This window comes from Panthera tigris, chromosome A1 (assembly GCF_018350195.1).
Source record: "Panthera tigris isolate Pti1 chromosome A1, P.tigris_Pti1_mat1.1, whole genome shotgun sequence".
In the NCBI taxonomy this organism is placed as follows: domain Eukaryota; kingdom Metazoa; phylum Chordata; class Mammalia; order Carnivora; family Felidae; genus Panthera; species Panthera tigris.
In genome coordinates, this window is record NC_056660.1 from 89,916,822 (window position 1) to 89,939,226 (window position 22,405).

Here is a 22,405-nt window from a genome sequence, read left to right on the forward strand (position 1 = left end):
GCACTGAAGCAGTGAGGAGCCATCAAATGAGGATTTTTAGCAGTGGAGCGATAGAAAAATTTTTTTGACAGGAGAGGCTTAGGGGGAAGGAGCTCTTGGAAATATCAAAGAGCAAAGGCAAGTAATATTAATAAAGCAGGGTTATGTAGCCGACTGGGGGGAGGGGCCAGGACATAGACACACGGTATCTTGGAAAGGCGATGGGGATAGTTCTGTTAGACAAAAGGGACAAAAAGTGGTCTGTGATGAGTGACAGGCTGCAGACTACCAGGTGGTTTCAGTCTGGGAAAATAGCTTTCATAGCACCTGGATTTCATCAGTGTTTATATCAGTGTTTAGAAGAGAACCCTGCTGCACGTTGATACAAACCTACCTCTGTGTCTGTGGGAGACTCCTGAAGACTGAAAAGAGAAACCTGAGCTGAGTCTCATTATTCCTGTTTGAGTAAGCAGGATGAGTTGTTTGTTTTTTTTAAGTGTTGTTGATTTATTTTTAGAGAGAGAGAGCCAAGCAGGGGAGGGGCATAGAAAGAAGAGAGTGAGAATCATCCCAAGCAGGCTCCGCGCTGTCAGCACAGAGCCCAACATGGGGCTTGATCCCATGAACCGAGAGATCATGACCTGAGCCGAAATCAAAGAGTCGGATGCTTAACTGACTGAGCCACACAGGTACCCCAGAATGAGTTGTTTTCTACCAATGTAAACCCTTTGGATACTGTGCATCCACAGAATCATTTGAGAGCACTTTTTTTTTTTTTTTTTTTTTTTTTTTTTTTTGGTGGGGAAGGGGACATTGTAAAACTACAAATTCCCAAGACATCTCCCCCATAGGCTGAATCGGGAAGTCTAGGTAGGACCTACTTACCAGCTCTAATCTCTCTATACCTCAATTTCCTCTTCTGTCAAATGGGAATAATGCAGTTACTTTCTGTTAAAATGATGATGAGGATTACATGAGTCAGTAGTGTGAAACTTATTAGAACAGTACCTAGCATGTGGTATGTACTGAATAAGTCTTAGTTACTATAAATATCATTATTTCATATTATTATTATTAAGCCCCTAAGGTAGATTTAAAGCATTTGCCCCACAGACCACACCTTGAAAAACAGTGACTTAATGGCATGGTGGTCCAGTATAAGTAAGGGAATTTAATAAAAAATGATCTTCACAAAGGGATTTGTGCTCCATCTTAAGTTGTGAGTCAGCAGAACACAAATAGTATTAAAACCAAGAGGGGAAAAAGCAATGGCTTTTAGACAGATTCAAGTAAAAGACCAAAACCATAGCGGAAGCATACCTGTCACAGAGTGATTGGAAATGTTGAAGGAGGGGTCAAGAAGAATGTAGTAACATAAGCCAAGTCCCATGAAAAATACTACAGTGAAGACATTTGACGTTAATATCAAATACAGAGAAGAGATTTTTTTTTTTCCTTTTGCCACAGGAGATTTTGGAAGTTGAGAAGTGGAAGGGGTGATATATCCAAATATTCACGGGCATTCTCTCAGACACCCTGCATGCATTGTTACCAGCGTGCTGAAGGCTGAACCCCTTCTCCCGCCAGCACTGGCTCCTCTTTTTCTGGAATTCCTTAATGGGGTACCATTCCCACAGAGCCTGTCACCCAGCTAGAGAGCTGAGCCAGCCATCTTTAACACCCACTGTTTTCATGCCACCTCCCCCCCCCCCCCCCCCCATCCCATGTCAGTCAGTCATTAGGTTCTGCCAGTTTTACCTTCTAAATCTTTCTGGATTCTGTCCTCTCCTCTTCCCCTGCACCCACTGGCCTGATTCGGGCCCTTCCTAACTCTCCGAAGCCCTAGATCCTACCAGGTCTCAGTGCCTCCGGTCTTCCCTGTGTCACAGACCTTCTCAGGAGGCCAGGCCTGAATTCTCCAAAACCCAGATCTCTTTTGTTTAAAATTCTTCAGCAGAATTCTGATCTGAGCAAGATGGAAGTAGTAGGGTATTTCTTCTTAATTTCCCTAAAAGCCTTTTTAAAAAAATAGAGAGCAAGCAGGATAAAACAAGGAAAAATCCTCAGATAGCATCTTCGATGCTACCAGGCCACAGGTGCCTCCAAGAACTCCAGAGAAAGGAGTGACTCAGCCAGACAGCCAGCAGCAGCAGCAGCACCTACACAGTAGCTCCAAAGAAGGTAGCCAGGGGAAGAAAGGGGGTAGTTCTGGTGATCCTAAGAATCAGAAGTCACAGCGACAGGGCTCCGCTCTGAGGCACAAGCCCCAGCAGACGTGTCTGAGAACCGCTGATGAAAGCACAGACTGTGATTTATCAACAGCCAACACAGAGACCTGAGAAGTCTGTTCAGGAGCTTCAGAGAGCACAGTAGGTGATGGGGCAGCTCAGCCCCGAGGCTTCAGTAGCACACATGTGCACACACACTCAGCCTGGAAGCCCGCATCTTACTTAACAGATAAATGTGAAGACGGAGCAGAGCTGCCCTATTTAAAGTCATGCTGCAGGTATTGGCCCAAGCAGTTTGATAAGAAAAAGCAGTACGATGAATAAGACTTGGAGAAGTAGGTCTGTTTTCAGTTGATAGGACTGTCTATCAGAAAATCCCAAAAGGATCAATGGAACCCTACTAAAACAAGGGAACAACCTAGTAAAGGAGCAGGATATAAAATGCATGTACAGAAGAAAAATCAAAAAATATAATGGGATGGAAGGCAGTGTTTATGGCTGGATGGGTAGGTGGGTGGCTCAATCCTGGTATGAGCATAACTAACAAGTACTGTGTAAAACCCACAAGAAGAAACATACAAAACGCTCCTGACATACCTTGTTCTTGTTGAAGATAAACATTCAGTACAATGAAGCTGTCAGTTCTCCCAAAGGTCATTCATACATTTAACTGCATCTAAATAAAATTACCTTCAGATATTTTTCTGGGATTAAATATAAGGTAATTATAAAAATCACGTGGAAGAATAAGTAAGGATAACCAGGGGAAAAAAACCCTTAAAAAGAAAAGCAGCGATGGGTGCCTAGCCACACCAAGTTTTATAATACATATTAAAGCCTCTTATTTAAAAGAATGTTTAGGGACACCTGGGTGGCTCAGTTGGTTAAGCGTCTGACTCTTGATCTCAGCTCAGGTCTTGGTCTCAGGGCTGCAAGTTCAAGCCCTGTGTTGGGCTGTACTCTGGGTATGAAACCTATTTAAAAAAATAATAAAAGCCTACAAATAAACACACCAATAGAACAAAATGCAAAACCCAAAAATAAACACACAACTGCATGTAGAAATTTAAGCACAGTATACAATAAAAAGCATCATCTCAAATCAATGGGGAAGGATGAACATTTTTAATAAATTGTTGTGGGGCAACTGGAAAAAAAAATCAGATCAATTTCTTACATTGTGCAGCAGAATAAATTTCTGATGAATCAGAGATCTAATTGTAAACGGTAAAACTACAAAGATTAGAAGAAAATGTGGGCTAAATTTTCCTTTATGGTGGGGCACATGGAAAACTTTGAATTATGGCTCAGAATACAGTACAATAAAAAATGACTGATAAAGTTGGCTATATGTTTTAATTTTTTAAAGGAAAAACGAATGACAAACTAAAATGAGACATTTGTGACTTATATTACAAAAGGTTTTGGTTCCATAGTGTAGCGGTTAGCACATCTGCTTTACAAAGGGTTTAGCAGCCCTGATATATAAAGAAGACTGAAATCCCGATAGAAAAAAAAAAATGGACAAATAAAAAAATGGATAGTTCACTTAGAAAAATGCAAATGGTACTTAAATTTGGCAAAAAAAAAAAAAAATTCTGAGATTTGACCACGTTCTCTCTTGACTAGGTGGTGGGGAAACCAGCATTCTCATACACTGATGATGACAATGCAAAACAGTTCCAGGTGGGGGAGGGGCGTGGGCGAGGGGGCTGGAATTTGTAATATCCAGCAGAAATGCATATGTGCTTACCAGTTGTCTTAGTAACCTCACTTGTAGCAATGTAGCCTTACAAAAGTGAAAAAAGACATCTATACAGTACTATCCATCTTGATATTCTTTATACTATCAAGACAAACCACCCAAATGTCCACCCGTAGGAGTCTGCTTGAATAAACTAGAACTCTCGAGCACTGTGGAATAACTCTGAATGCACTGAAGTAGAAGGTAGCTGTAGAAGAGAAGGGGAATCTGAAGGTCTTGGTTTGCTGCCTCTGGAGTGACCTCTTGGTACAGAATAGTTTTAGTGTACCAGCTGATGGTAAGAAAGAGCTTTGAAAATACATCCATATAAATGGATATTCATATCACATATGTACACACATGCATATGTGTTTCCTTTTATTTCCAAAAGGAAACAATATGAGGAAAAAGCAGAATTATCCTAAAGAGCTCTTACGTTAGGGGGAAGGGAACTAGGAGGAACTAGGGATGGAAATGAGACTTCCCTGTACCTGGTTTTATAGTTTTGACTCTGGAACCACGTGCCTGTTTAAAATAATTTAAACAGAAGACAAAATTATCAAAATTGAAAATAAATGGGAACAAATGAAGCTAAATATATTTCAAGAGGCATACCCATATGGAGAAAGGAGTTATTTCAGGGGACTGTTTTTGGACAGTCCATGTCGCTGGAATAGTCTGAGGATTCAAAAAAAAACAGCTGCATTTAATAGTCTTACTGTTGTATTGATTGTTATTTGAAATTATCATATATATATATATATATATATATATGTAGCAGGATAAAGCAAATAAGTAATTATGTTGATGATGTTAGGAACCAAGATTTTCAGAGTAAGAAAATATTAAAATTAAAAACATTAAGTGATGACACTGTAGTCTTATTTTTGAATTGGAAATAGTGTGAACTCCTTCCTGGCTTATTTTCCTTTTCCTAAAAACTACAGAGCTCCTCTGTCCATGTAATGACAACCCAGTAACAGTGACTACCTGTTTATAGAAGAATTCCAACTAATAAATGTATAAGGAATGGCAAAGTTAGAAAATTAACTGAGCCTGGGTGACTCAGTCAGTTAAATGTCTGACTTTGGCTCAGGTCATGATCTCGAGGTTCATGGGTTCGAGCCCTGCGTTGGGCTCTGTGCTGACAGCTCAGAGCCTGGAGCCTGCTTCGGATTCTGTGTCTCCCTCTCTCTACCCCTCCCCCACTCATGCTTGCGCACGCTCTCTTTCTCTCTCTCTCTCTCTCTCTCTCTCTCTCAAAAATAAGAAAATTAACCATTTTAGGGGCACCTGGGTAGCTCAGTTGAGTGTCCAACTTTGGTTCAGGTCATGGTCTCATGGTTCGTGAGTTTGAGCCCCACATCAGGCTCATTGCTGTCAGCCTGTGAGCGCAGAACCTGCTTCAGATCTTCTGTCTCCCTCTCTATATCCCTCCCCCGCTTGCACTTTCCTATAAGGTAAATAACTATTTAAAAATAAAGAAAATTAACCATTTTACATCCTTAAGAAAACAATGAGCCTCTGTCCCATTCCATTCCATCCCATCCCCAGACTGCTCTGGAATTATCTTTTTTTTTTTTTTTAAGATTTTATTTTTAAGTACTCTCTACACCCAACATTGGGTTCAAACTCCCAATCCCAAGATCATAAGTCACACATTCTTCCTACTGAGCTAGCCAGACACCTCTAAAGTTACCTTTAAATGCCATTTCCCTCTCAAAGGAACCAGGAATCCTTGGAGAAATGGGTTATTCCAGATTTAGGGCAGCAAATGTATAAGATGAATGTTGTGCCAGAAAACAAGGAAGACTACTGAGGTGGTGTCAAAAGGACCTGGGTGCCTTCTCAGAGGAACTCTCCATATTCAAAAGTGAGACAGAAGCACCAGGGAATAAATACAGCAGTTGATGGAAACTGGAGGCTGTTAGAGAACCAACTTGCTATTCTGAAAATCAAGTTTTAAAAACGATTCATCCTGTGTCTTCTGTACACATTATGTTATTACATCATAACCAACTAGTTGGTGAGAGGAGGTTCATTATAGAAGAACGCCAACTAATCAATGAATTAGAAAATCACCATTTTGTAACCTTTGGTGAAATGACGGCCTGAGGCAGTGATCATCAGTGGATGCTATAAAACCCGCTGAAAGACTTAGGGAGCTTTTTCTGAACTGACAGAGTCTGAACCCACTGATTGTGCTTGATGTCAGTGAGGGCAGGGAAGCCTAACCCTATGTCCTCACGTTGGGATACATTGGGAAGCACACAACACCACCCAGGACATACTCTCGCCAGAGCAGTTGAACCTAAATCTAGCTACTGTTTCATAAGAAATGGACCAAGTAAAGTGACACCAGGAAGAAACAAGCAGTCAAATTTAGAATGTGGGACATTCTATTAGAAAAATAACCCAGTTTTGCTGTTTTAAAATGGCATTAAAAAGAAAAAAAGTATGGTGGAGACTTCTGGTTTGGGCCAAAATAGAATCAGATAATGAACTTGGTTTACCCTCCTGCCTGAAATAGCAGTTAGGAAGGAAAAAGACAACAGCAAAAATACATGAAATCATGTTTTCAAGAGACTGTCCAAACGAGGGTCAGTGATCCCTGAGCAATGGCAGACAAGAGATGAGGATTATCCAGCTTCATGTGTTTAAGAGTTTCCAGGCCACAGTGCACAGAGGGGAAACTAAAGCAGAGCTGAGTGGACTGCCTTATTTGAAAGTCATTACTGAGAATCCAAGAAGAACAGAGTAGCTAGCATTCATGGAACACAGTCCTGGGAAGGATGGAAATGCACAGAGAAGACAAAGCCCCAGCATCTGTAAAAGGTCCATGCACCTTGAGTATTCAGCAGAGTACTGAGCAGCCAGTGCTGTGAGGAAAGTCTCCAAAGCTGGGGAAGACCATCCAAAGGGACTGGAAGGAACAGTACCCAGCAGACAGTGCCTCCTCATGGGACTCACGGGACTAAAAACCAACATGTTGTCAGGGCCGCATTCCTTTCTGTAGGCTCTGGGGGAGAATCTCTCCCAACTCTTCCTAGTCTTCAGAAGCCACCCACATTCCTTGGCTCATGGCCCTGTTTTTCTGTCTTCAAAGCCAGCAGTGTCAGCTGAGCCCTTACACTACCATCTCTCTGTTTCTATTCCCTTTTCCATTTTTAAGAACCCTCTGATCACAGTGGTCCCACTGGGTAATTCAGACTCCCTGTTTTATTTATTTATTTTTTTAATGTTTATTTAATTTTTGAGAGAGAGACAGAGTGCTCCAGGGCCTGAGCTGTCAGCATGGAGCCCAACGTGGGGCTCGAACTCACGGACCACGAGATCATGACCTGAGCCGTAGTCAGATGCTTAACCGACTGAGCCACCCAGGCGCCCCTCATGCTCCCTGTTCTAAAGTCAGCTACCTAAGTTGTCCCTTGCCATGTAACAGAACATATTCATAGGTTCCAGGGCTTAGGATCTGGCCATCTTTGGGGGACCCAGTACTCTGCCTACCACACCTGTATCCAGATAATTAAGTGGAGACATGTAAGATAATTACTCCCCCTCAAAAAGCCGAAATCAAAATTGTAGAGATAAAAATTGTAATACCTGAAATGAAAAATAAACCGACTGGGATTAATGGCATGGCAGATTAGATATTATGGAAGAAAAAATTAGCAAACTATAGGCGTAGCAATAGAAGCCACCCAATGAAATGCAGAGAGAGAATTAGCCTCCAAAAGAGCAGACCGCAGTGAAATGTGGAACAGTTTCCAGCAGCCCAGTATACATGTGTTTGGGTTCCCCAAGAAAATGAGCTAAGAGGGCTGTCAGAAAACATACAAAGAAATAAAGAGAATAATAGCAGTTGTCTCATTGGAAACTGTACAAGGGAGAAAACAGGGGAGCAATATCTTTAATTTTATGTGCACCCAAACATCTTTCAAAAATGGTGAAATTCACATATACAAAGCTGAAAGAATTACAGTTAATCTCCAGCAGACCTACACTACAAGAAATCTTTTAAAAAGGTCCCTCAAGGGGCACCTGGGTGGCTCAGTGGGGTAGGGGTCCAGCTTCGACTCCGGTCATGATCTCATGGTTTGTGAGTTCGAGCCCCTTATCAGGCTCTTTGCTGTCAGCATGGAGCCCGCTTCGGATCCTCTGTCCATTCCACCACCACCATCCCCTGCTCACGCTCTCTGTCTGAAAAGTAAATACACATTTATAACAAACAAATAGGTCCTTCAGGCAGAAGGAAGATGGCATCAGTGGATATATGAAAGTACATAGAAGCAGGGAAGAAAGCCAGAAATGTATTTATTAAGTGCATAAATATCTGATGTTTTTCTTAATTTAAATTTCTTTAAAAGGTAATTATTGCCAATCACATATCTCCTAACAGGCATATATCAGAATGTATAAAGAACTCCTACAGCTCAACAACAAAACATTGTTGTGCTTTTCATTGTCTGTTGAAGGCTAATTGGTTCATGTTTCTCCCTATGATACCTTTGTATGAGATGTGATCATAATCTTCTGTTCCTTATGTTAAATGATGTAACTTCTGTACTTGGGAGGAGAATGTCATACATGTTGGGGAGACGTAGGTCCGGGTAGCTTTCCGCACTGAGCAGTTGGGGGGTCCGTCTTGTGCTGCACCTCTCTGTGGAGCCCCCTCCCCTCAGGACTTCCTGATCCATCTCCTCTAGTATCAGAAGCTTCTCTCTGTGTTACCCCCAGGTTCCTGCCCTGCTCAGTCCCAGGTCTGGTTTTCCTCAAGGAGGGCTCTTTCTTCTTGGGAGTTGTCGTTGGTGTTTCAGGTGCTCAGGGGAATGGGCTGCCCTGGATGATCTGATCTTACCTCTTAGTGCATTCCCGTGTTATGTTTTGTTTGCTTCTCTGTAAATGGGGAGCCTGAGAAATCTCCCCATGTCCCTGGGTGTATCTCAGAGTTACTTGCTGAGGCTTCTGTCTAGTGAGTAGTCTCTTTCAGGGGTATGGGGAGGTGTTTTATGGTGATTTCTGAGTTCCCTGGCTCTTAAGACTGTCAGAACCCTTTTTCTCTTCCCTTTATTGCCTCAGCACAGCTGCTGACTCTATATCCGGTTAGAATAATGCTACCGTTAGTGGTTTGACCCCACCTACTTATAGCTAACCCTTCCACCTGCTTTTGTTGAAAACAAAACTTCCACTCTTAAAGTTGGTCTGGGCCTTTTCCTGAGGAAACTTGGTAAGATTTAGAAGTGACCCTGCTCCCGCCACCTTGTGCCAGTTAAAGGCCACTCCAGTCAGGCTTTTCTTCCTGTCTTTCCACTGAGCAACTCTCGTCAAGGCCACTATGACCTCTGTTTGTTCTCTTCAGTAGTCTGTTCTTAGTGTTCGTTATGCTTGACGTCACACTTCATACACCCTAAACTGAATTCTTCCAATTTTGCTCTTCCTTTATCTTCCCCAGGTCCTTAAATGGTGGCTTTATTCTCTAAGCTGCACAGTCAAAATCATCTTCAAGAAGAATTAAGTTGGAAGTCTCATGTTTCTTGACTTAGTAACTTACTACAAAGCTACTGTAATCGAAACAGTGTGGTGTGGGCATAAAGACAGACCCAGACCAACAGAATAGCACAGAGAAATAAACCCTCATATATATGGTCAAATGATTTTCAACAAGGGTGCCAAGACCATTCAGTGGGGAAAGCACAGTCTTTTCCACAGATGGTTCTGGGGAAACCGGATATCCACATGCCAAAAAATGAAATTGGACACTTACCTTATACTATATCAAAAATTAACTCAAAATGAATCAGAGACCTCCACATAAGAGCTAACACTGCAACTTTTAGAACAAAACATAGGGGGAAGGCTTCAACATTGGATTTGGCAGTGGTTTCTTGGATATGACACCAATAGCACAAGTAATTTTTAAAAAAATAGGTAAGTTGGGCAACATCAAAATTAAAAACTTACGTGCATCAAAGGACACAATCAACATAATGTAAAGGCGACCCACAGAATGGGAGAAAATATTTGCAAATCCTATTATCTCTGAGTAGGGGTTAATCACCAGAATATATAAAGAACTCTTACAACTCAAGTAAACAACTCAATTTAAAAACAGGCAAAGGATGTAAAGAGACATTTCTCCAAAGATATACAGATGGCCATGGAAATTAGCAGGTGGAAAGATGCTCCACATCACTGATCATTATGGAAATGAAAATCAAAACTACAATGAGATACCACCTCATATCCGTTATGATGGTTACTGTCAAAAAAACAGAAAACAAGAAAGACTCTTAACTATAGAGAACAAACTGATAATTTACCAGAGGGGTAGTGGCCAAGAGAATGGGTTAAGGAGTGGGGATTAAGGAGTGCACTTGTGATGAGCACTAAGGGTCATACGTAAGTATTGAGTCACTAAATTGTACACACAACTAATACTGCAGTTAGCAAATTTAAATAAAACAAAAACATGGAGCTCCTGGGTGGATCAGTCAGTTAAGCATCCAACTCTTGAACTCAGCTCAGGTCTTGATCTCAGGGTCATGAGTTCAAGCCCCATGTTGGGCTCCACACCCAGCATGGAGCCTGCTTTAAAAAAAACAAACACACAAAAAACAGAAAATGTTGTGAGGATATGGAGAAAATCAAGCCCTTGTGCACTGTTGGTGGGAATATAAATGGTACAAGTACTATGGAAAGAAGTATGAAGTTCCTTAAAAAATTAAAAGTAGAATTACCCCATGACCCAGCATTCCACTTCTGGGTATCCCCCCCCCCCCAAAAAAAAAAAATGAAAGCAGGGTCTGTAAGAGGTATTTGTACACCCATATTTATAGCATCATTCTTCACAATAGCTGAAACATGGAAGCAACCCAAGTGTCCATTGACAGATGAATGGATAAGCAAATGTGGTATATGCATACAACAAAATATCATTAGCGTTAAAAAGGAAAATATGCTACAACATGGGTGAACCTGGAAGACATAAGGCTAAGTGAAACAAACCAGTCACAGAAAGACAAATACTGTATGGTTCCACTAATAGGAGGTACTTAGAATAGGCAAAATTGTAAAGACAAAAAGTAGAATAGCAGCTCCCAGTGGCTGGGAGGGAGTGGTGAACATAGAGTTATTTCATGGTTGTAGAGTTTCAGATTCACAAGAGTTATGGGAATGGGTGGTGGTGGTGGCTGCACAACAGCATAAATGTATTTAGTACCACTGAGCTATACACTTAAAAGGTGCAAATTTTATGCCATGTGTGTGTGTGTGTGTGTGTGTGTGTGTGTGTGTGTGTGTGTGTGTTTATTGAGAGAGTGTGAGCGGGAAAGTAGCAGAGAGAGGAGGGGAGAGAATCCCAAGCAGGCTCCACACTCAGCACAGAGCCTGACACAGGGCTTGAACTCACATACCGTGACATCATGACCTGAACCAAAACCAACAGTCAGACACTTAACCAAGTGAGCCACCCAGGCACCCCTATGTTATATACATTTTAACTCAATTTTCAAAAAGAAAAGTATACTCGATCCAAAAGAAGACTGAAAAAAGGAATAAAGAATAGATGGGACAAAAGAAATACCAAGATGATGGACTTAATCATAACCATATCAATAATCACATTAAACGTATGTGGTCTAAACACCTCCATTAAAAGCAGAGATTAACAGATTGGATAAAAAAAAAAGTAGGACCTAACCATATGATGCCTACAAGTAACCTACTTCAAATATAAAAATACAAATAGGTCAAAAGAATGAAAAACACAGATCACAAATCAAGATAAAGTAGATTGGTATTTCAGAGCAAAGCTACTGCCAGGGATAAAAGTCACTTCTTAATCATAAATCAGTCGATTGGTAAGAAGACATGGCCCCCAAACACTGGTGCTCCTACTGAGAAAGCTTCAGAATAACATGGAGTGAAAACTAACAGGATGCTGCAGTGAGAAGTAGACAGACCTGCAGTTATAGTCCGAGATTTCAGCACCCCTCCCTCAGTAATTGAAGGAACAAGTGGATAGAAAATCAGTGAGCATATAAAAGATTTAAACATAACTAATTCAGCCTGGTTGACATTTAAAGAACAATCCATCCGACAAAAGCAAAATACACATTCTTTTGACGTGTACTCTAAGCCATAAAACAAGTCTCAATAGATTTAACAGGATTCGAGTCCAACAAAATACGCTCTCCGACCACTTGGAATTAAATGGAGACATCAATAACAGAAAAATCTTTGAAAAACTCAAATATTTAGAAACTAACTTACTTTTAAATAACCCATGAGATAAAGATAAAAGGGAAATTCGAGAATCATTTGAACTGAATGAAAATGAAAACGCAGAATATCAGAATTTTGAAAGTTCCACTAAAGCTGTGCTTTATATTAGAAAAAACGAAAGTTCTGAAATTAATACTCTCAGCTGATGCCTTAAGAAACTGGGGGAGGGGCACCTGAGTGGCTGTCAATTAAGCATCTTGGTTTCAGCTCAGATCATGATCTCACAGTTTAAGCCCCACGTTGGGCTCTGCACTGGCAGCATGGGGCTTGCTTGGGATTCTCTGTCTCCTCTTCTCTCTGCCTCTCCCCAACTCATGCTGTCTCTGTCTCTCTCAAAATAAATAAACTTTTAAAAATTAAAAAAAAAACAACTGGGGGAAAGGAGCAAATTAAATCCAAAGTAAGCAGAAGAAAGGAAGTAACAAAAGATCAGAGCAGCAGTCAGTGAATTAGAAAACAGAAAATAATGGCTCTAAGAGAAAATCAATAAAATTGATAAGCCTCTGGCCAAATTGATCAGGAGTAAAAGAAGGCACAAATTAGCAATATCAAAAATGAGAGCAGTGACATCACTACAGATTACAAGGATAACCAGTGAATGTTATGAATATTTCTATGGCAATAAATTTGACAACTTCTATGAAATGGACAAATTGCGTGAAAGACACTAATGACCAGAGTACATGCGAGATAAAAAGATAAATAGCCCTGTGTCTATCAGGAAAGTGCACTTGTGCACTTACAACCTTTAAAAAAAGTGCGATTAAAACCTTAAAAAAAAAAAAATCTTCCAGGCAGGTGGTTTCTGGTAAGTTCTGTCAAACATTTTTTTTTTAAACGTTTTTATTTATTTTTGAGACAGAGAGAGACAGAGCATGAACGGGGGAGGGTCACAGAGAGAGGGAGACACAGAATCTGAAACAGGCTCCAGGCTCTGAGCTGTCAGCACAGAGCCCGACGCGGGGCTCGAACTCACGGACTGTGAGATCATGACCTGAGCCGAAGTCGGACACTCAACCGACCAAGCCACCCAGGTGCCCCAGTTCTGTCAAACATTTAAGGAAGAAATATATAAACTCTAGAAAATTGAAAAGGCAGGAATACCTCCATATTTTAAATATAGCCAGCATCTTCCTGATACCAAAACAAGATAAACACATTACAAAACAGAAAACTACAGACCAGAATCCCTCTTGAACAAAAATGTAAAAATTCTAAAGAAATTTTAGCAAATCATACCCAATAATGGGTAAACAGGATAATTCATCATGACCAGGTGGTATTGATCCCAAGAATGCAAGGCTGTTTTAACATTAGGAAATTAACCAATGTAATTTACCATTTTAACAAATAAACAAAAGAATAAGAAAAGAAAACCATATGTTTCAGTAGATGGAGGAAAATACATTTGCCAAAATCAAACATCTCTTCCCAATTATAAAACTTTTTGCAAACGGGCATTAAAGGTAACTTCTTAAACTGGTGAGGGCATCCAAAGAAAACTAGCAGCTATGCCATCGTACTAAATGATGAAAGATCAAATGCTTTTTAAGATTAGGAACAGTAGAAAGATTTGTGCTCTGATGACTTTTATTTCCACATTGTACCAGAAGTTCTAACCAGTACAGCAAGGAATAAAGAAAAGAAATAAAAGGTACCCGTATTAGAAATGAAAAGTAGGGGCACCTGGCTAGCTCAGTCGGTTAAGCATCCGACTTCGGCTCAGGTCATGATCTCACAGTTCATGAGTTCAAGCCCCATGTTGGGCTCTGTGCTGACAGCTCAGACCCTGGAGCCTGCTTCAGATTCTGTCTCCCCCTCTCTCTTTCTGCCCTTCCCCTGCTCAATCTCTCTCTCTCTCTCAAAAATAAACATTAAAAAAATTAAAAATGAATAAGTAAAGCCGTCTTCATTCACAAAGGACATTAGTGTCTATGTAAAAAATTTGATAGAGTCTGTAAAAAGGTTTCTGGAACTAATAAATGGGTGTTAGCAAGGTTGAGAGATACAATATCAATATACAAAAATCAACTTTATTTCTCTACAAGCAGTAAATGAGAATTGATTTTTTTTAAGTACAATTTTCATTAGCATTAAACAAAATAGAATCAATAGGAAATTATTAGAGATCTGACAAAATATGTGCAAGACCTGTACAGGGAATACTATAAAATATTGCTGAGAGAAATTAAATAAGAACTAAGTAGGTCAAGAGAGATACATTGTTCAAGGGAAGACTCAATACTATTAAGATGTCACTTCTTTCCATATTGATCTGTGCATTCACAGTCAATCATAATTGACAAAGTGCAGTCAATCATAATGTAAATCCCAAATAACTTTTTTTATAGAAATTGACAAGCTTAACCTAAAATTCTTATGGGAGTGCCCTGGGTCAAGAACAACCAAAAGGAAGTTGGAAAAGAAGTTGGAGGTGTAACTCCACGTGATTTCAAATTTGTTCTTACAAAGCACTACAAGAAATTAATGATTGTGATATTTATTTAATGATAGATACATGATACAAAATAGTGTTCAGACACAGTCCCACACATTTATGGGCAGGTGGTTTTTGCCAGATGTACAAAGGCAATTTTGTGGAGAAAGAGCAGCCCTTTCAACAATTGGTGCTGGAAGAACTGGGTAGCATATGCAAAAAAAAAAAAAAAAAAAAAAAAAACCCACTATGATCAGTACCTCACACCATATACAGAATTAACTCAATATGGATCAGAGGCCTACATACAAAATCTAAAACAATAAAACTTGTAGAAAAGAAAATAAGGAAAGTCTTATAACCTTGGCTTAGACAAAAATTGCTTAGATATGACACCAGAATATAGTCCACAAATGAAAAATTGATAAACTGACCATCAAAATTAAAAACTTATGCCACAGGAACAACTGTGTGGCTCAGTTAAGTGTCTGACTTCTCGGCTCAGGTTGTGATCTCACAGTTCATGAGTTCAAGCCCCACGTTGGGCTCTGTGCTGACAGCTCAGAGCCTAGAGCCTGTTTTGGATTCTGTGTCTCCCTCTCTTCCTGCCCCTCCCCTGCTCGCACTCTATCTCTCAAAAATAAATAAACGTTTTTTAAAAAATGAAACTTATGCCACAGAGTGACAGAAGATATATACAAAAGGAATTGTGTTTAGAATATGCAAAATACTCTCTCAAGTCAATAAGAGAGCAACTCAGTAGAAAAATGGGCAGAAGATTCAGACACTTCACCAGAGAAGATATGCACATGGCAAGAGGTACCTGAAAAGATACTCTCTGCCATTAGTCTTAGGGAAATGCAAATTTAAATTTTTTTTTTTTAACGTTTATTTATTTTTGAGACAGAGACAGAGCATGAACAGGGGAGGGTCAGAGAGAGGGAGACACAGAATCCGAAACAGGCTCCAGGCTCTGAGCTGTCAGCACAGAGCCCGACGCGGGGCTCCAACTCACGGACCGAGAGATCATGACCTGAGCCGAAGTCGGCTGCTTAACTGACTGAGCCACCCAGGCGCCCCGGGAAATGCAAATTTAAACCACATTGAGATAACCACTACACACCTCTTAGAGTGATCACAATCAAATGCAAAAGACTGGCCATACCAAGTGTTGGTGAGGATGTGGAGGAACCGGGATTTTCATACACAACTTATGGAAACATAAAATGGTCCACTCACATTGGAAAACACTTTGGCAGCCTCTTGAAAAGCCAAACACACCCACCATACTAGCTGGTCTTCCCTCCTTTGTATTTACCCCAGAGAAAAGAAAGCACAGGTCTTTACAAAGATTTGTACAAGTAAATAAAGTGGTTTTCAGCTTTGTTCATTGAAGCCAAAAGCTGACAATACAAAAGTTCCATCAACAGGTAAAAAAATAAATACATGGTGGTATAATCTGTGTAGTGGGATACTTCATGGCCTAAGAAAGCAATGAACTATTGATGCATGCAACAATATGCATTAATTTGTTATTTATTTTTGAGAGTGCGTGCACTTGCAAACAAGTCGGGGAGGGGCTGAGAGGGTGGTGGAGAGAGAATCCCAAGCCGGCTCTGCACTATCAACATGGAGCCCACTGTGGGGCTTGCGCTCACAAACTGTGAGATCATAACCTGAGCCAAAACCAAGAGTCGGATGCTTAAATGACTGAGCCACCCAGGTGCCTCAACATCACGGCTTAGTCTTAAGATAATTATGCCTAGTAAAAGAAACTTCGTGCAGAATAGTACATGCTATAATACTGTATTGTGTTTGTGTAAAACTCTGAAAAAAGCAAAAAGTGGATGGGTGGAATGGTGGCAGGAAGAAGGGATTAGGAAGAGGCACAAAGAAATTGGGGGATGAGGGATGCTGTCTTGACGGTAGTGATGCTTTCAAGGGCCATGTCAAAACCTCAAATTGTACACTTTAAACATGCAGTTTAGGGCGCCTGAGTGGCTTGGTTAAGCGTCTGACATTGGCTCAGGTCATGATCTCTCAGTTCATGGGTTTGAGCCCCGCATCGGGTTCTGTGCTGACAGCTCAGAGCCTAGAGCTTGCTTCAGATTGTGTCTCCCTCTCTCTCTGACCCTCCCCAGCTCGCACTCTCTGTGTCTTTCAAAAATTAATAAACATTAAACATGCAGTTTAAGTCAGTTCTGTTTCCATAAGGCTAAAGATACATACATGATACAGATTAGGAAAGACTTGAGGGGAACAGCAACCAGATGCAATGTTTGGACTTTGTATTCCGAGTCAGACAAGCCAACTATATAAAGACATCCTGGAAACAACTGGGGATATTGTAGTAAGGTCTGAGTATTTGATAATGTTGATTAATTAGTGTTAATTTTGTTAGGTAAGACAGTGGCACCAAACGAAAGTCCTGTCAGACAGAGTGAAGATGTTGTGGGGGAAATGGTACCATGCTTGTGATAGGCTTTGAAGTCCCCTAGCACAGTAAAGAGGAGGGGACAGATGAAAAATATAGGTAAAATATTGATCATTGAAGCTACATGTAGATACATAATACATATGGTTCATTGAATTCTTTTGTGTGTTTTTTTAAATCTCCCTAAATTTTTTATGTTTCTAATATTTTTTTTGTAATCCTCCGGATATAAAATCAGGGTCCTCTCTTCTAGCCCCCACCAACCTCCTTCAGCCTCAGCATCTGCCTCTTCCCACAGTTCAGGATTTGCTTGTGTGTACTGGCCACCTATCCCCGTGTACCTGTCTGTACTTCCTATCCCCAGGTGATTATTGGTAGGGCCCTCTGACTCTCAAAACATTCTCATTTGCACAATAAAATATATGCTCCTCCTAGTCATAGCAAATGATAATTTCCTTCACCTTCCTGTATTTCACACCTCTTTATTAGATCATTCCTTTGTCTAGGAGTCCCCCCTCCTACCCCTGTGCTTTTTCTTATCAAATTCCTTCCCATGAGTGTTCCAAGTCTCAGCTCAGGCATCCTGTCCTCAAGCCCTTCCCTGACCTGCCTCCCCTGCCCTGTCCCACCCACCTGTGTTAGGCTGCCCCCCCCCGCCCCCCTTTGTGCTGCCTCCCTACTCGGGCATGCCCTGCTGTACAACATTCAGTTAAAATGTGTTGACTGGTCTGTTCCTCAGTTCGGTTAACTTTTCAAGATTAGGAGTGCACGGTCTTTCCACCTGTAGGTCTTGGTATCTAGCAGGGCTAGCAGCGTCTGGCAAAATGTTGGATAAATCCAGCCTTTGAGATTCCGTAACTTAACCTGTTCAGACAACCCAACCCTGGAAAGATAAACACACCTTCCTAAGATCATGGAACATTGTGGTAGCAGAGACAGAAGGAGAGCCCGTGACCACCTCTCTTCCACCATGCCTGACAACGTGATAAGCATTTTCGGGCGCATCAGAGGTTCCTTTTACTAAGACAGCTTATGTATACATCTAATTGTCCTTGAAGCTGAATAGGAAAGCTGTTAGAACAGTAGTAGTGCTCTGACCTGTACAAGAAGTAGATTTCAATAATGCTGTAATATTGCAAAGGTTTATTAAATATAGAATACAGTAGTGAGTAGGACACCTGGTTTTTTTCGTTATTACACACTTTTTTCATTATTCAACCAGAATAATTCATTAATTCAATTCAGGATGCTGAATCTGTGAGGAAAATGCCAGTTTTTTACATTTTTTTAACTGCTTTTTTAGAATCCATTTCCTATGATATGACATGGAGAATGTTGTAAGATAACAGGGACTGTATATTTAATTATTTTAAAATCAAGAACGTAATCCAGAGGGGCGCCTGAGTGGCTCAGTTGGTTGAGTGTCCAACTTCGGCTCAGGTCAGTCTCGCGGTTCATGAGTTCAAGCCCCACATCAGGTTCCATGCTGACAGTGCAGAGCCTGCTTCAGATCCTCTGTCCCTCTCTCTCTCTGCCCTTGCCCCACTTGCACACTCTGAAAAATATATGTATTTTTTTTAACATTTATTCATTTTTGAGAGACAGTACAGGCAGGAGAGGGACTGGGGTGGGGCAGGGGGCTGGTGGGGGGGGGTAGCGGGGAAGACAGAATCTGAAGCAGGCTCCAGTCTCTGAGCTGTTAGCACAGAGCCTGACGCAGGGTTTGAACCCACAAATTGTGAGATCATGACCTGAACTAAGTCGGAAGCTTAACTGACTGAACGACCCCGGTGCCCCAGACACTCAAAATAAATAAAATCTTAAAAAAAAAAAAAAAAAAAAAAAAAAAAAACACCTTATCCAGAGATCTTGCATTTAAAGTCTCTTTCTCTTTGTAATTTTCATAGCGTCGTCTTGGAGATGCCGCTAAGAAAGCCATCAGCAAATTGACAACAAGAACAGTAAAAAAGGGTGACAAGGTATAGTAGTGAAATAACCTTAATACTGTAAAAATAATAAAGTAGTTTTGCTTTCGATTGGTGGGAGAGAATACATCCTAATCATCTGTGTCTCGTTTGTTAGGTGATTCCTTTTCTCCAGGTAAACCCCTGCTTTATTTTAAACTAACCTCCCCTTGAATTCTTACACTTAACATGCCTCCTTTGAAGGCCCTTCATGCTGTTTTCGACTTTCCTGGACTTTTCAGTGCTCCTGCCATTATCAGCTTCCTTGGTCTACTTACAGTTAGTTACCCCAGCTGTGGTGTTCCACGGAGCCTTCTCCGGCCGCAACCAGGGATACTTTCAGGAAGAATGCTAATTAATGGGTCCGTCGGTACACTCAGTGGCCAAGAATAAACATTCTCCTCCCTATGCTTCCTGAAACCTGGCCGCACCTCCTTTGCTTAGCCCTTCACCAGTTAAACAGAGAGCTGGAGGCCCACATCTCGAAGGAGTGTCATTCGCAAGGTGCTTTCTGTATGGCAGGCTAGACTGGTGGAAGGAAGACCACAGTGTGTCAGGGTTGAGCCCTCGGCTTGGGGACTGAATGAGAAAAGCAGTGACTGAGGCTGTGTCTGAGAGCCGCTGACCACAATTCCCCAGTCAGGTCTCCAGTTCCGTGGAGCCTGCTTCTGCTCTATAAGGACAAAGTAGCAACTTGGTGTTAGACCCTACATCCAATGTACTCAGTTATCTAAAATGAAAAAGTTGCATCTCTAAAGGCATAAATCCCAAACTGTTTTCTGCCCTACCCCCTGGCACATTTTAACAAACAGCTCTGGGAGGATAATTTCAGATGAGTTTCCATCCTCCTTAGTTTCACTACTTTCTGGACCTCACTCATTTTTATTCCCACCACCTTGACATCACCATATCCAGTTTTTCATTGCAGAAAATAACAGCAGCATCAAAACAGCTGCCCTCCAACCCCAGAGGAGTGGTCACCCCTATGAATGCTTTCTTGGCCCAGCAGCCACATTAATCTAAAATTCCCTGGAGCTGGTGTAGCCTGTCCATCCCTATTGTGTCCTTCAGGCTAACACAAAACAATCTTTCCTTATTCAGAACAACACCTCTTCCTAGTTTGTACCTCCTAGACCTACCAAGTGTTGTCCCACCGAGTTTCAGTCCAAGTGGCCACAACACAGCAAACAGTCTCACCCTTCCTGGCTTGGGCTCCTGGAAATGCTAACTCAGGGGAATCCATTTTCCAGCACAGATGAGGAAGGAAGCCAGTTAACCTCATGACCAGACACCTGGCTGACTCTTCCTGACCCTTGATAAAGACCCAGTAACAAGTTGGGCCATGACCATGCTCTACCCCAAATCTGTGACCAGCTCCCGTCCTTGGGGCTTTGTCTTTTGGGGGCTCACTGTCCTTTCTGCCTGTACTTAGACACGTGGTCACACGACCCTTCTGATGAAGATGCACATTGTGGAAGGTGTGCAGTGACCTGGACCAGAACAGTGCTGTAGCAGTGGGAGGAGGGGGGGTGAGAGGATGGTCCAAGGTAATAGTGGATTTGAATCTTGTTTTTTTGACTTCTGAGACACTTCACAAACAGAAGTAGTATTAACTGTTACAACATAGTTTAAAAACAAAGTAGAGTGGTTTAGATGCAATTTGGGTCAATACAGGTAAGCAAATGAAAACACATTAAAATTGTTCATAACTTTTCATAATCACTTGCTTACCATAGTTGCCACAGGAGAGTTCTTAGTGGGATTGTATCTCCTCTATTTAGGTGTATCTTTAGTTTTAGCATGTGACTTTTGTGCCTGTGCTTTTCATTGCAGGAAACAGACCCAGACTTTGATCACTGCGCAGTCTGCATTGAGAGCTATAAGCAGAATGATGTTGTCCGGATTCTCCCCTGCAAGTATGTCAGGTTTCTTGGCTTAAAAAGGACTAATCCTAACATGGTTTGCATGTGTCCCTTTCAGAGTGGTTATCCTACTGGCTTTTGAGAGCCACCTTACCCATGGCTCTTGTGGCCGGCAGCAGGCCGTGCTGCCTCAGCACAGACTGCACGGACTTCTCTGCCTTGAGAAACACAAGGGGAAAAAACATCTGGACACATCAAAGCCTAAGAGCATTAAGGTCAAGAATTTTTAAAGTATGTTTTTAAGTCTATTTGTTTATTTTGAGAGAGACAGAGACAGTGCAAGTCGGGGAGGAGCAGAGAGGGTGAGAGAGAGAATCCCAAGCAGGCTCCACGCTGCCAGCACAGAGCCTAACACGGGACTCAAAACGCACAAAACTGAGATCATGATATAAGCTGAAACAAAGAGCCAGACCCTTAACCCACTGAGCACCCAGGTGCCCCAAGGTCAAGAATTTTTAACTCTGTGACTTTTATGGGTTTCAAAACCAGCCACTAGTTCCTCTCCCTATTAAATGTGAGCACATCACTAGGCCCTCCGATGAAGGCTCAGTGATGCTCACTTGGCGGTGGAAACCAGAACTCTGGGGCTTGGACGGATGCTTCCCCCAAGCAGTGGGGGACTGCTGAGTGCTGTGTGCCTGCTCCAGGCCAGTCACTCTGCTCTGTGCTCTCAGAATTTGCTGTCCTGGGAGAGGGTCAGTGCTTTTCTCCCCATCATACAGTGAAGGACAGTGACACTCCTAGTGGATGCCAAGGCCACACAATCCAGAAATGGCAGAGTCCAAGTAAAGGTCAGCCTTGAATGTTGGCACTCCACACCTGGGGCCACATACCTCCCTCCAGAAAGAAGGTCTTCACCTGTATTGTGGCACTCTCTAAAAAGAGCAGATGTTCTTTGGAAGCATGTTGATTTTTGCCACGGCGCCATCTCAAGCTAGGGATTGTGAAACAGTAAGATGCACAATTCTGAGTGTTGATTGGAAAAATATGAAATCGCTGAAAATCGAGGACTTTTCCTCTTCCTTCTCCCTTCTCTTAAAACACACGCTACTTGACCCTGACCTTCTAATAACACGGAACATGGGAGCAAATAGGATAAATGTCAGTATTTGTCTCCATGAGGCTATTTTGAACCCAGAAAGATCTCTGGGTTTGTTTTTTTTTTTTTAATCCTAAACTCGAGAATAATTCCATATGCTGAAACAGAAAACCAGAGTCTGGAAGTCAGGTCAGTCTAGTTTACATACAAAGGATAATCTACAAAACTGTCCTATAGAAAACTAAATTTTGTAATTGTATAATTAGATTTCCCTCGCCTGTCATCGTTGGTCACGTGAGGCTGAAGGAAAGACCCATCCAAGTACAAACCAGGAAAAAGATTAGTAGGTACATTCTAAAACATTATCATCTCTCA

General features: G+C 41.5%; 1 protein-coding gene across 3 annotated transcripts in view; it reads left to right on the forward strand.

The window, feature by feature from the left end:
• Positions 1-22,405, forward strand: part of RNF130 (ring finger protein 130) — a 140,186-nt gene that overhangs the window by 67,559 nt on the left and 50,222 nt on the right. For all 3 annotated transcript variants that reach the window (XM_042981944.1, XM_042981950.1, XM_042981937.1), the window contains exons 4-5: positions 19,013-19,084; positions 20,903-20,985. In XM_042981944.1, coding sequence (XP_042837878.1) covers positions 19,013-19,084; positions 20,903-20,985 — 155 coding nt within the window. The remainder of the gene's footprint in view (positions 1-19,012; positions 19,085-20,902; positions 20,986-22,405) is intronic.